We start from the raw sequence: 14,983 nt of genomic DNA, 5'->3' as shown, positions 1-14,983 counted from the left end.
TTTCTTTTCCCAGTTGCAGACAGCAGCTGTGTGCTCTAGATATTGGAGTACCATGGACTTGAAAAACAAAGGACCTTGTAGCAATGACTGCACCAACAAAATTTGGTATTCCCACTTTTATATTAAATTTTCTTTTTATTGAGATGATGTAATTACAGGCATTTTAAAAATTATTTGCAACTCACTGGCCCTGAGAATAGGCTTTGTTTGTTTGTTTGTTTTTGTTACATTCATTTGATTCCACCTCTTAGCCCCACACCTCAAAAAACCAAAAAGCCATCATCCATAAAAACAGACTGGAACTTTATTTAAAACAAACAGGAAAAAAAATCAAAACTGAAGCATTCTGGATTTGCACACAGCTGCAGTCTGACAGAGATCTGGAGAATGGAGAATGTGTGGAGTTTGAAGTCTGGGGAGGGTGGCAGCAACTTAATGGTGATGGAAGGGGCCCCCATAGTGTTCTTTGGATGAAGAGGCAATCAGAAGGTTTCACCCTTAAGTCAAGAAAACATTCTGCTGGGGAACTGCAGCATGTCCTGCCTGACCGGCCCGTAGCTTGTTCAGACTTGTAGCAAGTTGATGGCAATGGAGGTCCCACGTAACCATACAGTGTGAAGATCTTCTGGTGGGTGTTGAGGCTAGAAGGGGCCACTAGAGGCCATCTGGTCCAACCCCCCTTGGCTCCCTTCCTTAAGCCAGCTGCCCAGAATTGAGTCCAGATGTCTTTTTGCACGTCTCCAAGGATGAGACTCCTTCATGGAGTGCTTTGATGGCAAAGACAGAAAGTCTGGATGGTTTGCTGTTGGCAGCTTCTACCCTGGGAAATCAGGACGTGGGGCAGGAAGGTGGGGGTTAGGGTCAGTGGAAAGTCAGCATCACCTTCACTAGCCCAGCTGGGCCACCAAGCGGTCCTGGAGCTCACTGTGTTAATTCTGTGTTTGTGCTCCACGTGTCTGCCAGTTGGATGTGAGGTAGATGGGAATCTTGTCTGCTGCAGCTGCTCTAGCCTAGTTTCATGGTTCTTTATTCATACCTAGTAAACTTCCTTCCAAGACCCAAAGGGCAGTTCAGATCCTGCAGCTCCCACAACAGGTCCCAAGCCCCTGCTGCACCACACACACCTGGCAGGAGGCAGGGGACAGCACCGGCCAGGAAGGATCCCTGTGGGATTGACCTGCTCCAAGTTCAAAGGCTATTTTCATTCTATCATCAGCCTTGAGAAAACTTCTCTGTGGTTGTGGTGGAGAAGTTGTCTTTTACCTGTGAACTGGAAGAGTTTCTAACAGCCACCAAATACATTTACCCTTTGATTTAGATTCTGCAGGTGAAAGCAATTCCATTTTTGGTAAAGGTGAACATTTCCTGTACAAAACTTCCCCGGGACATTTCCCTATGGGACAGCACTGGTGGATTGTCTTTTGTTCCCTGTATTTTGCAGTGTGCACTTTGGCTGTGACAAAACCCTGTGGCTTATCAGAGCACTTTATATGGAAGGCCCCCATCATCCTATTTTCTCCTCACCAGCTCACACAATAGCTGTAGCAGGCAAAAGAAAATAGCAGAGCCATGCAGTTGTCACAGCCAGGATAGTCAAGAGTATCAGTTTTTCTCTGCACAAACTTTTCTTTCACAGAATGGTAGGGGTTGGACCTCTGGAGATCCAGCCCCCCCGCCAAAGCATGGTCACCTAGAGCAGGTTGCACAGGATGGCATCCAGGTGGGCTTTGAATGACTCGTGATGGAGACTCCACAACTCCTCTGGGCAGCCTGCTGCAGTGCTCCACCACCCTCAAAGAATTTCTTCCTCATGTTTAGATGGAACTTCCTGTGTTAAGAGTTTGTGACCATGACCCCTGGTCTTATTGCTGGGTACCACTGATAAAAGACTGGTTCCATCCTCCTGACACCCACCCCTTAAATATTCATAGGCATTTTCTGCCACTTGGACACCCTAAGAAACCAGGAAGAAGCGTTCTTTACATTGATACTTCTGATCACCCTTCATCTGTTGTAGTCACCTCTTCACCCTAGCTCCTGACACATGGCTGCAAGTTTGATGCCCTTGAGCAGGGTGACAGAGCAGAACAATTCCCTGGCCCTTCAGCTTCAAGGGACCTTTGGTTTCAGCTCTATTAACCACTGAAGTCTCTCAGTGTCTCCCTGTGGCTGCCCATCTCCTACCTCCTGAACTCTAAGGACTTCAGAGTCAGAGGAGAGACAGATGCCAGGTTTCAGGTTTGCTCATCTCTGATAACACACTCCCCTAGCTGGTTTGAGGCAGAAAAAGTCCAGTATGCGGTGTGCTGGACCTGTAACATTATGAGTTAATAAAAGGCATGGGGATGGGAAAAGCTCCTCATCAGGTACTGGCTTTAGAAAATCTCTCCTCTTTGGAAGATGCCTACTTACACCCTTAAGCAAGCTGCTCCTTCTGTGACCCATGACTCACTCTGAAGTCTTTTGTGAGCCGAGACTGTTTAAGACAGAAGTCACCATGCATTGCCAAGTGCCATTTTATCCTGGTTAGATGAACCTTCTTGTTAAACATGGAGTGAGACCAAATGGTGTGTGGCTGTAATAGCTGGCAAAGGCTATGATGTGGGAAAGGACATTGGGTTTTGGTTGAAAGGGATTAGATTGATCCATTGTTTTTTCCCCATTTCTAGTATTCAAGCTCCCATAAAAGAAGCTTTTTCTTTTTAATGAACTGGTGTTGATGTGCTTTCCTCCAAGCATGTGATTCCCGCACAGTTTCTTTACACATCTTCTCCCTTAACAAGCATAATTTCTGCTGCCAGATCTTCCTTCCCTTAAAAGAATGTCTGCTGATGTATCACTGGACACTACAGACTTGCCTGTCAGGGCGGCCCAAGCAATGTGCAAGGAAAAGAGACAGCAGTTGCTCTTCTATTGGGCATCAAGGACAGCTGAGCTTCCAGTAACCAAAGCAGATGTAGCTCTTTGCCTCATACAGTGCAGCAAACCAAACTGGGGGTGTAAAAAGAGGCACCTTGCAGCCAGAACAAACCCAAACCCCAAGAAAGCAGCAGGGCTGTAGGGTTTCTTTTTTTTTTTTTTTTTCCCTTGTCTTTTGAACTGTGTTCAGAATGGGCAAGCTGAGACAAACTCCCTCGATGGCAGAGCTGTGGGGTGGGGGAAGATACTGGGAGGCATAAAAAAACCCAACCACCCAAAACAACAAATCCCCAAACAAAGCCCAAATCCATTACATGTCTATTTGGTCTCTGGTTATTACCATTAGCTTTCAGATTGGTGAATCACCTACCTCTCCAGCAGCACAAAACGATCCTGGAGAGGCTTCTGAGTAATGCAAACCATGTGATGAGTCCCTTTGCTTTCTCCCTACAGTGTAAGGAACAGTCCTTCACCTTCCACCCCAAAACTGCTACCAAACACCCCTCCCTTTCGTAATTACAGATGCTTCAGCCTTCGCTTTTTTACAGCACCCTTTGAGCTGGAATTCTGTACTGTGAGGGTTACAATGATATAAATATAGGTATGAACCTTTGCCATATATACACATACATATATATATATATATATATACACACACCTATATAGATATATATATGTATTTTTCCCCTCCTGACTGCCATCCCACTCCACTCTTTCATTTCTTTGCTAGAGGGAGGGAAACCATCAACATCAGTCTATGGCAGAGGTTTGTCACATTTATTTTTCTCCTCTCTGGAGCACTTAGGTGATTGGTTTTGGTCCATGTTCCAGCAGTTAACAGCCACTCGCAGGACTCGCTGTGAGCCCAAGCTCTGCTGGGATGACACCCCAGCCAACACATGCAGGGTGACTCCTCTTCACTTGACTGATATGTGTGGTGAATCGTTTTGGTTACTTCAACACATTTCCCAGCGGCAGCACATGTAAATTGAGCTGAGCAAACTGGAACCCTTGAGCAAATCCCTTCTGTGATGCTATTGTTTTATGCAGTGTTATGTCATGAGGCTTGCACAGAAAATAAGAGTGCTCTGTTTCCATAGGAAAGCCTTCCAAAACAAAAAAAAACCAACCAAAAAAGCATAATCTGATGTCTTGTCCTATATGAGATAAGGAAAGTCAAACTGCCTGTTTATTAGGGGGAAAAAAAACCCCAACAACCCCCCCCAAAACTGAAACAAACCAAAAAGAAAGAATGAACTCAAGGGAGACTTTGTAGGAACAGTGAAGTAGTGCGTAAGTCCAGGCTTTCTCCCCTTTACTTTTCTGCCAGCACCACTTCTGCCTGTTAGTTTCTTTTGTTAAGGTGCTTCAGGTCCTGCGTGGTCTTCAAGCTAAGCGGCGACCCCCAAGTACTGCTTCTGTGTTGTTGCTTCCCCTCCCAAACGGTGCCGGCCATGCTGTGGCCCCCTTCAGCACTCATCTTCTTGGTATATTTGTTCATCCAGTTCCTGGGATTCAAGGTGCTCGAGGCGGTCTGTTCGGCCACTCATAATCTCATCTGGGGTCTTCATGAACCTGCAAAACAGAGAACCAAGCAGATCTTCAGTGGGCTCAGCTTTTACATTCAGCAAGACACTGAGACCCCCAAATCATCTTCGCTGTAGCCTCCCAATGCCTTAATACTTCTGAGATTCTTCCCAGTCTACTGCTTCTGCCCTGTTCAATCTCTTGGAAGGAAACAAACAAACAAACAAACAAAATTACAGGCACTGTGAAAAGCCAGATTTGCACCAACCCCCTCCCCCCAGTCTCTTCCAAAGAATGTTATTTACTGCTCCCACATACTGTTTGCTGTTGTCACATAAGATGGTAGCATGCCACAGGTGCATTCCTTTGTGGTGTCTGGTGACAGGAACATTAAAGAAAGAACTTTATGGCCAGCACATTTCAAAGCAAAAGCACTCGCAAGTAATGGAGAGGCCTGGTTTGTGCAGGTGAGGAATACGAAACACCAAAGAACCAGTGGTGGAAAAAGGCAAGGCCTAAGTCAAATGTTCTGGGAAATGGAAATGAAAAATCTTCTGGGCTAGAGAACTGTAAGCAAAGACAGTCTCTTCCTGTGTGACTGCAGCAAGCGTCACTGTAAGGAAGCAGCATCCTCCCTAAATGAATGCCATGGCTCCCAGCACTGATGTCTCGATGCAGAAGGTCTGCAGGGGGCCAGAAACAGAAACTGCCTCTGGGGAGGCATGGCAGCAGTAGGAAGTGGGAAAGGACATCCACCAGCCTGCAGATCAAGTCTTGATTTTTGCCAGGATGCTTTTGTGTACACAGAAAAGCTCTGGGTTTGCTTTCTGAGTTCAGTGGTGTAGGAAGAGAGCACGGCACAGGAAGGATGAGGGTTTAAACACCAGGTTTTCTTACATGTACTTCTGGAGAACTTAGGAGGAAAGATATTTGTGCTGGAAGTGTTACAACATCTCACAGCCTTTCATTAACGATGTACTGGCTGACATTCAGCAGTACAAAATGTGTTAATCAGAGGAGCTAATTTTATTTCAGGTTGATGATATGCTCAGTATCCCTGGCCCCAATGAAAACAAACCCAGGAGCCTAGTAACAGGAGCCTCGTTACTATCAGTGACCCAGAAAAATCACTGCTGAAGCTCATGGGCAAGATTTGCCTCCTCCTCTGCCGCTGAGGTTATAAACCTGACGGCTTTTCATTGGAAAATGGGAAGTCTCTCAACAAATGCATAGCACAGCCTGGAAATAACCTTTCACTAATTTTGGAAATCATGTGCACATATGCATTTAGGGGAAAAAAAAAAAGGGCTGTGAGTCACTGCTGTGTCACTCCCATTTGTATGCTACAGGAGTGCTGCTGATACTAATGGTGTTACACTGGTGAAAAAATGGCATTCAGGAGTGGTGAATCAGTGACAATGCACCAACGCCTAGGGGCCAGGCCGTGCCCTGATTTAAACCCTCTGCTCATCTTCTTCAGCTCACATCAGGATGAAATCAAACCAGAGTGGTCGCACAGCCCTCACTACCTTCTGTGTGCTCTGTTTCCTAAGCCATGTAGGAAATGGGCTGCTGTGAACTGCACCACAGTACTTCAGGTATTCTTTCTGATCTGTGTTTAAGTCATGTCAAGGACCTCAAAGCATGGGTATTTAGTTGTAATAAAATTTGACTACATTTTTAAACTAATTACTTCTACAGAACTACAAGCTACTGAGGAAAGAGGATCTGTGACCTCCTTTGTTGCCAAGACACTCTGGCAACCTAAAAGAAATCCTTCTCTGACTCCATTTTCCTTGAAGCTCTGCACATATCTGCTGATGACAACTGCTTGCATGTTACTTATGAAGTCACAGTTCTGATTATTTCTGTGCTTGTGAGAAATAGCCAAGAAAGGCACATTAATGGCTTGATTTTTTGCAGCTGTTCTTTTCCCCTTCAGATATAAATAGGTCTAAGAAAACAACATCAATAATTTTGTATTGGAAATTGTGCAGAAAAATGCTTTGGGTGTTGTTCCCCCCCCCCCCCCCCCCCAGTTTCCAAAGGAAATGAGGTTTGTATGCTCATGTTTTTATGCTTCCTGGCGACCTTTCAATCTGTTGGTGAACTTTGGCCAGATCTGATAGAGGAAGTGAGGTATCCAAGGGTATTTAGTTGCTACAGTTTAGAGGAAAGAGGCAGCCTGGTTGGGAAGAGATGGACTCTTGTTACGTTTGTGCCCCCACTGAAGGGACAGCATCCAAGCACTGTTCAGCATCACAGAATCCCCCCAGGCCTGTGCAGTCTTCACACAAGGCCACAGCGATCCAGGTTCCCTTGGTACTACTGCTGATAGGGCAGCCTTGTTTTATCTTTATACATTTTACCTTAACACCATAAAATTAGTAAAACTGTGCAGTTGGTTCTGCCTTTGATTCCCTCTTCCCTTCGATTCCCTCTTCCCTTCATTCTCCTCCATCTTTAAGAGCTGACGTAAGATATTCCATAGAAACCTTTCCAGATGTAGATAGCTGCAGTGCTAATGCAGTTCTGTTAGCTGGTTAAGAACACAAACTCCAACCCAGTGCCTCCCGACTGATACCATGTGGCAGTTTTAGGCTCATGCCTAGGAAAATTTTCTACAGATTGAATAGAAAGTGGTAGAATGTAAATAAATTACCACTGGATGCAAAAGGGAAAATAATGATAAGGTCTAAATAATCCCTGACATAAAGTTAGTTGCATAACCTAAGTCTCTTTTCAGCTTCTTCGCTCTGGCAGATACTAGCTGGTGGCTTCTGCTTAGCTGTTGCTGACCTTGGCTGTGTTTCTTTGTTGAGGCTAAGTACTAAGAAGCTACTCTCTGGCTCTTCTCTCTCATTTCCCTTGTACCAGGGGGGAAGGGAGCAGGGAAGGGGAAGCTGTTGGTAACCCTCTGCTTGTGTCCAGGGGGGGTTCTTGTGTTGTTTATGAATTGTAAATATATGTGAATATTATATATTTTGTACATATTAATTGCATTCCATATTTCTAGATTTTAGTGTGCTTGTAAATAATAGTTCATTTGCTTTTCAGCTGAGCTGGTTTGGCAGTTTTATTTTGGGGGGTAGTTTCAACCCACCCAAGCACATTTCCAAGCACATGCTGACATCAAAGCAGCTGTTGGTGTGAGTTCAGTGCTCTGTAGGTCAGGTGTATGCACTACATTCACTGGTCTTGCTTGAAGAGAGCTAGAGTGCCCTCACACTCTGCCAGTCACACTCAAGTCTGTACAAGCAATTCCCTGCTTTCGTGCTGTTTCAGGCTTTGTTCCCTAAATTCCTGGTTGTATCCTCCCATCCCATGCGTTTGATGAGCAGCTCTTGCAGGTCCCTCTCTTCCTTGCAGGCAGCAGCAGTGAAAACATGGTCATCAGCACTTCTGTTATGCTGATGCACTTGAGGAAATGCCTGTTCCCTGCTTAGCTTTCACTGGCAGCTGTGTTTGAGAAGTCAATTTGGAGCAAGTTTCTAGCAGTTTGGCTGAGATCATGAATCATTTAGCCAAGGTCTTAAACAATGGCACAGTCCGCTTGAAGCCCGGGAAAAGGATTCTCTGAGTCCACTGACCACTGCCACAGGTCCCTGTTTGCCTACATTGCCCTGAAAGCTAGGGAGCACTGCTCTAGGCAGCTTCCACAAATGGGTGCCCATTGCCACCTGTGTTACAGCTGTCACAACCAAGCATCCCCCACACAATTCCCTTCCCCATCTTCAACACCCAAGCTGTGTGTTAGAAAGGGATGGCAAAGAAAAGAACAAATTACCTGAACAAAAGCCTTTGTCCTGGCTCCTTCCGGATGATATTTAGTTTGTAGTAGTGGCGTAGGGCTCTGGACATTTTCTCATAAGTCATATTTGTTCTATTCTGTTTTTTTTCAAAAGAAAATGGAAAAACAGGGTGAGATGATTCATGAGAAGCTTCCCAAGCCTCTAAAGGAGTTGCAGAACTATCACAGCTTGCTAAAGTAACTGAGTTGGTTCAAGGAATTACATGTTCCATGCTTCTGCTGTTTGCAGGCCCATCCTGCCCCTCCAGCCCTCATCAACAATTTTTTACAGGCCTCTTCTCACTCAGGGCAATTTAAGCAAGACGGTCTAACAAAAATTCAGAGTGAGGTTTCTCTGCAGTCTCTTGGATCACAGGTAACAAAAGACTTCATCAACCACAGAGGAGACAGTAGATGGAAGGAGACGTTCATGCCAAGTGGGATGTGACAGGCCTGTTCTTCACAGGACCACAGGATGGAGGGGTTGGAGGGGACCTCTGGAGATCATCAAGTCCAACCCCCCTGCCAGAGAATCTAGAGGAACACATCCAGATGGGTCTTGAAAGTCTCCAGAGAAGGAGACTCCACAACCCCTCTGGGCAGCCTGTTCCAGTGCTCTGTGACCCTTCCAGTGAAGAAGTTCCTCCTCATGTTGAGGTGGAACCTCCTGTGCTGGAGTTTCTATCCATTGCCCCTTGTCCTATCACAGGGTGCAAGTGAGCAGAGCCTGTCCCCTCCTTTTTGACACCCAGCCCTCAGATATTTATAAACATTTATTAAATCCCCTCTCAGTCTTCTCTTCTGCAGACTAAAGAGCCTCAGGGCTCTCAGCCTCTCCTCATAGGGCAATGCTTCAGTCCCTTCGTCACCCTGGTAGCCCTCTGTTGGATTCTCTTGAGCAGATCCCTGTCCCCCTGAACTGGGGAGCCCAAAACTGGATGCAATATTCCAGGGCAGAGTAGAAGGGGAAGAGAACCACCTTTGGTAGGAGCTTGATAAGTGCTTAACAGACTGAGCCTGTCAGCAATCCCTGCTGAGAGCACTGCTCCTCTGGGATTCCCCTCCATTAACCAGTTAATGCTTACAGAGCACTGTGGAGACCCAGCTGTTCCTTCCCTTGTTACATGGGTGTAAATCAAGAAGCCCATTAGGTTGTACTTCTGCTTCTGTGACAGAGCCTTCCCTGCATTTTGGGAGCTGCTAACCCCAAGGGCCATGGCCAGAGCACTTCAGGGGGCTTAAGGCATGGCCCTGCTGAAGATGAGTGTCAAAAGGCGGAAGTGACCAGGCAGTGGTGGACCTGTATGTGGGCAGCCTCCACTTGGGGTAGCAGGATCAGTCCTTTAGGCTATATCTACCGTGAAGTTTTCTTGTAGTATGAGGAACACAGGTGACTATGCTGGCAAAGATGCTCCCAGCAGAGTCAGCTGTAGAAGCAAAGCTGTGTTTGCAGGAGCAGAAGGCAGCTGCCTCGCCATGGGCAAAGCATGCCAAACCAGCAGAAGCATGCTTGTGATCTGCCAGCCTTCATGCTGGCTTGGCACAGCTCTGCCAGTCCCAACACCATGCAGAAGCCTGTAGTGGTGACCCAGCTGAAGTGAACCATCTGCCTGTCTAAACCAGCCCTGAAGAGCAGACCTCCTCTGGCTTGCCCTGACCACAGCAACTCTGCTAAGGGAGGCCATATAAGGAGCTGCTGTGACAAAATGCAGGCTCCACTCACTGAACTACCAGGTGTGCTTCTACAATTCCTGACATGCTAAAAGGCCACTGAGCTTCCCAAGTGGCTACTGTTCTGAAGTAGTTTTAGACATGAAATGTGAGGCAGGACAAGGCCCGGTTATTAGCATGGAGGTTGGGTAAGAGCAGAACTCTCCATTTCCCCAGTGTTGCAGCCCAAGCCCTCTGAGACAGATGACAAAATCTTCACCTTATTAAGCCTCTAGGCTTTGTATGCAGAATCACAGAGGAACTGAGATTGGAAGGCACCTCTGGAGCTTACCTAGCCCAGTCCCTCTACTCAAACTGGGGTCAGATAGAGACAGCTGCTCAGGACTGTGTCCAGTTGGATTTTGAACATCTCCAAGAACAGAGACGGCACAGCCTCCTCTGGGCAGCCTGCTCCAGTGTCTTACCATTTTTCTAATGAAACGGTCACAGTCCCACAGGAAATACAATGAGGGGCAATGTACAGTCCCACACCTCCCCAGGTCATCCCTCCCCAGATGGAGGACTGACATTGTCCCTTGTTAAGTTTCATGAAATTCCCTAGTCCATTTCTCCATTCTGTCCAGGTCCCTCTGGATGGCAGCACAACCCTCTGGTGGAACATCCAACTCTTCCCAGTATTGTCCAAGGCCTTGCTGAGGCTGTGCTCTGTCCCATCATCCAGGTCACTAATGCAGATGCTAAAGAGTATTGGCCCCCTGGGGTCACATCACTGCTGACTAGTTTGGTGCTGAATGACAGAGCTCAGAGGGTTGTAACCAATGGTACAGGTCTAGTTGGAGGCCCCCAGGGTCAGTACTGACTCCAGTCATGTTCAACATCTTCATCAAGGGCCTGGATGAAGGAGCAGAGTGCAAATGTACTCTCAGCAAGTTTGCTGATGGCACACAGCTGGGGGGTGTGGCTGACACCCTGCCAGGCTGTGATGCCTGGACCTGGCTGGATTGCTGCACAGAGGTGAATCTCATGACATTCAGCAAGGGCAAGTGTAGAGTCTTGTACCTGGGGAGGAACAAACCCCTGCAGCAGGACAGGTTAGGAAGTGACCTGCTGGAAAGCAGCTCTGTAAAGGACCTGGCAGTGCTGGTGGGCAACAAGTTCACCATGAGCTAACAACATGCCCTCATGGCCAAAATGGCCAATGGTGTTCTGCGGTGCATTAAGAGTGTGGCCAGCAGGCCAAGGGAGGTTTTCCTCCCCCTCTACTCTCCCTGTGTGAGGGGACACATGGAATATTGTGTTCAGTTCTGGGCTCCCCAGTTCAAGAGGGACAGGGAAATAGAGGAGAGAGTTCAATGGAGGGCCATGAAGATGGTGAGGGTACTGGAGCATCTCTCTTACAAAGTGAGGCTAAGAGACCTGGGACTCTCTAGTCTGGAAAAGACAAGACAGAGAGGACGTGACCAATGCTTACCAGTATCTAAAGCGTGGAGTTCATGAGGATGGGGCTGGGCTATCTGCAGTGCTGCCCAGGGGCAATGGGTACAAATCAGAGCATAGTTGGTATCACCTGAACTTAAGGAAAAGCTTCTTCATTTTGAGGGTGGTGGAGCATTGGAACAGGCTGCCCAGAGACGTTGTGGAGTCTCCTTCTCTGGAGACTTTCAACACCCACCGAGACACAATCCTGTGCAACCTGCTTGAGGTGAACCTGCTTTAGCAGGGGGATTGGACTAGATGATCCCCAGAGATCCCTACCAAACCTTACCACTCTGTGACTCAGCCCAGTGGTTCAGCCATTTACCTCACTATATTCTGGGTCATCCTTTTTGCTACTGTGTGAGGATGTTTTGGGAGACAGTCTGAAAAGCCTTTGTAAAATCAAGATAAGCTACAACCACCATACTCCCTGCATCCACTGAGCTCATGATGTCATTGTAGATGGGTATCACAGTGGTCAAGCATGGCTTCCCTTTTGGAAATTCATGCTGACTACTCCTGTATTCATCACAAACGCACAGAGATAGCTGTACATAGCTGTACATACTCAGCCCTAAACTGCAAAAAATCAGTAACTGCTTCCCAGGGAACAAAGCAGAGTTACTATTTCTGACAAGGAAATCTGTAATCCTGTAGTATCTGGGGTGTGCCACAGGACAGTCTGTGAAAACTGAATCCTTGAATGGCTCAGGTTGGAAGGGACCTCAGAGATCATCTAATCTCCAACCTCTCATTGGCAGGGACACCTCTCAGCTGCTCAAGGCTTCATCTAACCTGGCTCTGAACACCCCCAGGCAGGAGATAGCCACAGCCTCCCTTGGGCAGCCTATTCCGGAGTCTCACCATCCTCATACTGAAGAACTTCTTCCTAAGATCCAATCTAACCACCATACCTAGGAAACTAATGAACTAACTGCTTATTTTGTGGCTTTTGATGTACTGATGCCCCTCCTCCTACATCAAACACATAGAATCACAGAATAGCTCAAGTTGGAAGGGACTTCAGAGATGATCTACTCCAACCTCCCCAACATGGGAAGGAAGGCCTCTTAACTAGACTCAGCTGCTCAAGGCCTCATCCAGCCTGGCCTTTAACCACCCTGGACAGCCTATTCTAGAGTCTCACCACCCTGGGACTGAAGAACTTCTTCCTCAGATCCGGTCTAACCCTGCTCTCCCTCAGCTTCAAACCATTCCCCCTTGTCCTGTCTCTAGACACCCTCAGGAAAAGTCCCTCTGCAGCCTTCCTGGAGGATCCCTGCTCTATGCTCCCTCTGGAGTCTTCTCCAGGATGAACAAGCCCAGCGCCCTCAGCCTGTCCTTCCAGCAGAGGTGCTCCAGCTCTTGGATGATCTTTGTGGCCTCCTCTGGACTCACTCCAACAGCTCTGTGTCCTTCTGCTGGGGACCCCAGACCTGGAGGCAGGATTGGAGGTGAGGTCTGAGCAGAGCAGAGTCAAAGGGTAGAACGCCCTCTCTTGTCCCGCTGCCCACACTCCTCTGGCTGCAGCCCAGCACACAGCTGCCTTCTGGGCTGCTTGAGGGCACTGCTGGCTGCTGGGGAGCTTCTCAGCATCCAACACCCCCAAGTCTCTTTCTTCAGAGCTGCTCTCAACGCAGGTGCAGACAGGAACACAGATAGAAAGCTCCTGCCCAGCCGTATTAGAGAGCACCTTGCAGACCACATCTCAGCTGAACTTACTTAGCATGGGGTTTCAGGAAGAAATGAACTGCCTTGAGAGAAATGGACCCTTGATTCCTGAACTCTTTGCAATTAAATCCATTTACAACTAAGTGAGTTGAAACCAACCCAACAGGTTCGCTAGATGAAAGGTGGGTTTAAAGCTGGATGATTTCTATTTCTCATGTGTACAGCATGAAAGATCACAGTGTTCCAGCAGCAGTTTATATGCAGATGCTTTCTTTCTTCTCCCTCTGTTCATGAGTGCATCCTGCGAGAACACAAAGGGTGAAGGGGCACAGAAGCAAACCTGCTTCGTTTCCTTACCTTGTGGTTTCCCCACAGCCGGGCCAGCCCGTTGGGATCCACTATCCGAAAGATTTTGGATTCCTTGTCCTCCCATCGGATGAAATTCTCGTACCGGCTGTCAGAAAGCAGCTGATAAACATAGTCCCAGAGCAACCTACAGTCTGTGGAGAGAGGAGCAAGACAATAGTGACTTCTGCCTTTGCATTCATTCTGGACACCTCTGGGTGTGTAGTGAAAGGACAGTTGGGAGCAGGGCTGAAACAGCATTCGGCCTCTTCTGATGTGTCACAGCCATAGAATCATAGAATCATTTTGGTTGGAAAAGACCTTTAAGATCATCCTTCATACCATGCTGTAACTTAACCAAGGCGAGGGCTAAAGCATGTCCCTCAGCACCACATCTCTGCAGCTCTGAACCACCTCCCTGAGGAGCCTGTTCCAGTCTTTGAGAACTCTTTTCAGTGAAGGAGTTTCTTCTAATGTCCAACCTAAACCTCCCCTGGTACAACTTGAGGACATTTCCTCTTGTCCTGTCAGTCGTTCCTTGGGAGAAGAGACCAACCCTATCTGGCTTCAGTCTCCTTTCAGAAGGTTGTAGAGAGCCAGAAGTTTTCCCCTCAACCTCCTCTTCTCCAGGCTGAACAATCCCCAGTTCCCTCAGCTGCTCCTCACCAGCCCTGTTCTCCAGACCAGAAGCTTTGTTGCCCTCTCTGGACACAGCTCCAGCTGGGGTTCACTCTGCAGGCCAGGTCCTACAAGCCTTTAAGCCCTTTGCCCTCCTTTTCTCTCCCTGACCTAACGTTGACCAAGGCCCTTACCAGATGACAAGCTGTGTGAGGTGACCTGCTGCTCTTAGCTGAGTGTTCACTGTTGGACTGCTGCACACAAACCCACCTCTGCTGGCACTGCTGCCCTTGCTCGCTGCTTCACTGGGAAATAAGAACCCTGCAACCTGCTCTCCCTGCTCAAGGCTTCTCCTTCCTTCAGTGGATAAAGAACTGGCTTCAGGGCTGCACCCAAAGAGTCACTGTCAATGGGTCTGAGTCCATGTGAATAGAATAGAATAGAATAGAATAGAATAGAATAGAATAGAATAGAATAGAATAGAATAGAATAGAATAGAATAGAATAGAATAGAATAGAATAGGACTAGACCAGACCAGACCGGACCAGGTTGGAAGAGACCTTCAAGATCATCGTGTCCAACCCATCAACCAATCCAACCCACTTAAACAACTAACCCATGGCACCAAGCACCCCATCAAGTCTCCTCCTGAACACCTCCAATGATGGTGACTCCACCACCTCCCCAGGCAGCCCATTCCAATGGGCAATCACTCTCTCTGTATAGAACTTCTTCCTAACATCCAGCCTAAACCTCCTGGCCAGTGACAAGTGGAGACCCTCAGGGATCAGTACTGGGACCAATCTTGTTTAGTATCTTTGTTGATGACATGGACAGTGGCACTGAGGCACCCTCAGCAAGTTTGCTGACAACACCAAGCTGTGTGGTTGGTGCAGATGACACGTTGGAGGGAAGGGATTCATCCAGAGGGACCTGGACAGACTGCACAGCTGGGCCCAAGCCAA

General features: G+C 47.6%; 1 protein-coding gene across 2 annotated transcripts in view; it reads right to left on the bottom strand.

Moving 5' to 3' along the window:
- Positions 1-282: 282 nt before the first annotated feature.
- Positions 283-14,983, bottom strand: part of ETV6 (ETS variant transcription factor 6) — a 155,237-nt gene continuing 140,536 nt past the window's right edge. For both annotated transcript variants that reach the window (XM_068162376.1, XM_068162377.1), the window contains exons 6-8: positions 13,412-13,554; positions 8,234-8,334; positions 283-4,494 (exon numbers count right to left, since the gene is read on the bottom strand). In XM_068162376.1, coding sequence (XP_068018477.1) covers positions 4,389-4,494; positions 8,234-8,334; positions 13,412-13,554 — 350 coding nt within the window. In that variant the 3' untranslated portion in view covers positions 283-4,388. The remainder of the gene's footprint in view (positions 4,495-8,233; positions 8,335-13,411; positions 13,555-14,983) is intronic.

Source organism: Melanerpes formicivorus, unplaced genomic scaffold (assembly GCF_026170545.1).
Source record: "Melanerpes formicivorus ecotype bairdi unplaced genomic scaffold, bMelFor1.0.p_v2 SCAF_64, whole genome shotgun sequence".
Classification (NCBI taxonomy): domain Eukaryota; kingdom Metazoa; phylum Chordata; class Aves; order Piciformes; family Picidae; genus Melanerpes; species Melanerpes formicivorus.
Note: the sequence above shows the minus strand (reverse complement) of the source record. Positions and strands in the feature narration are given on the sequence as shown.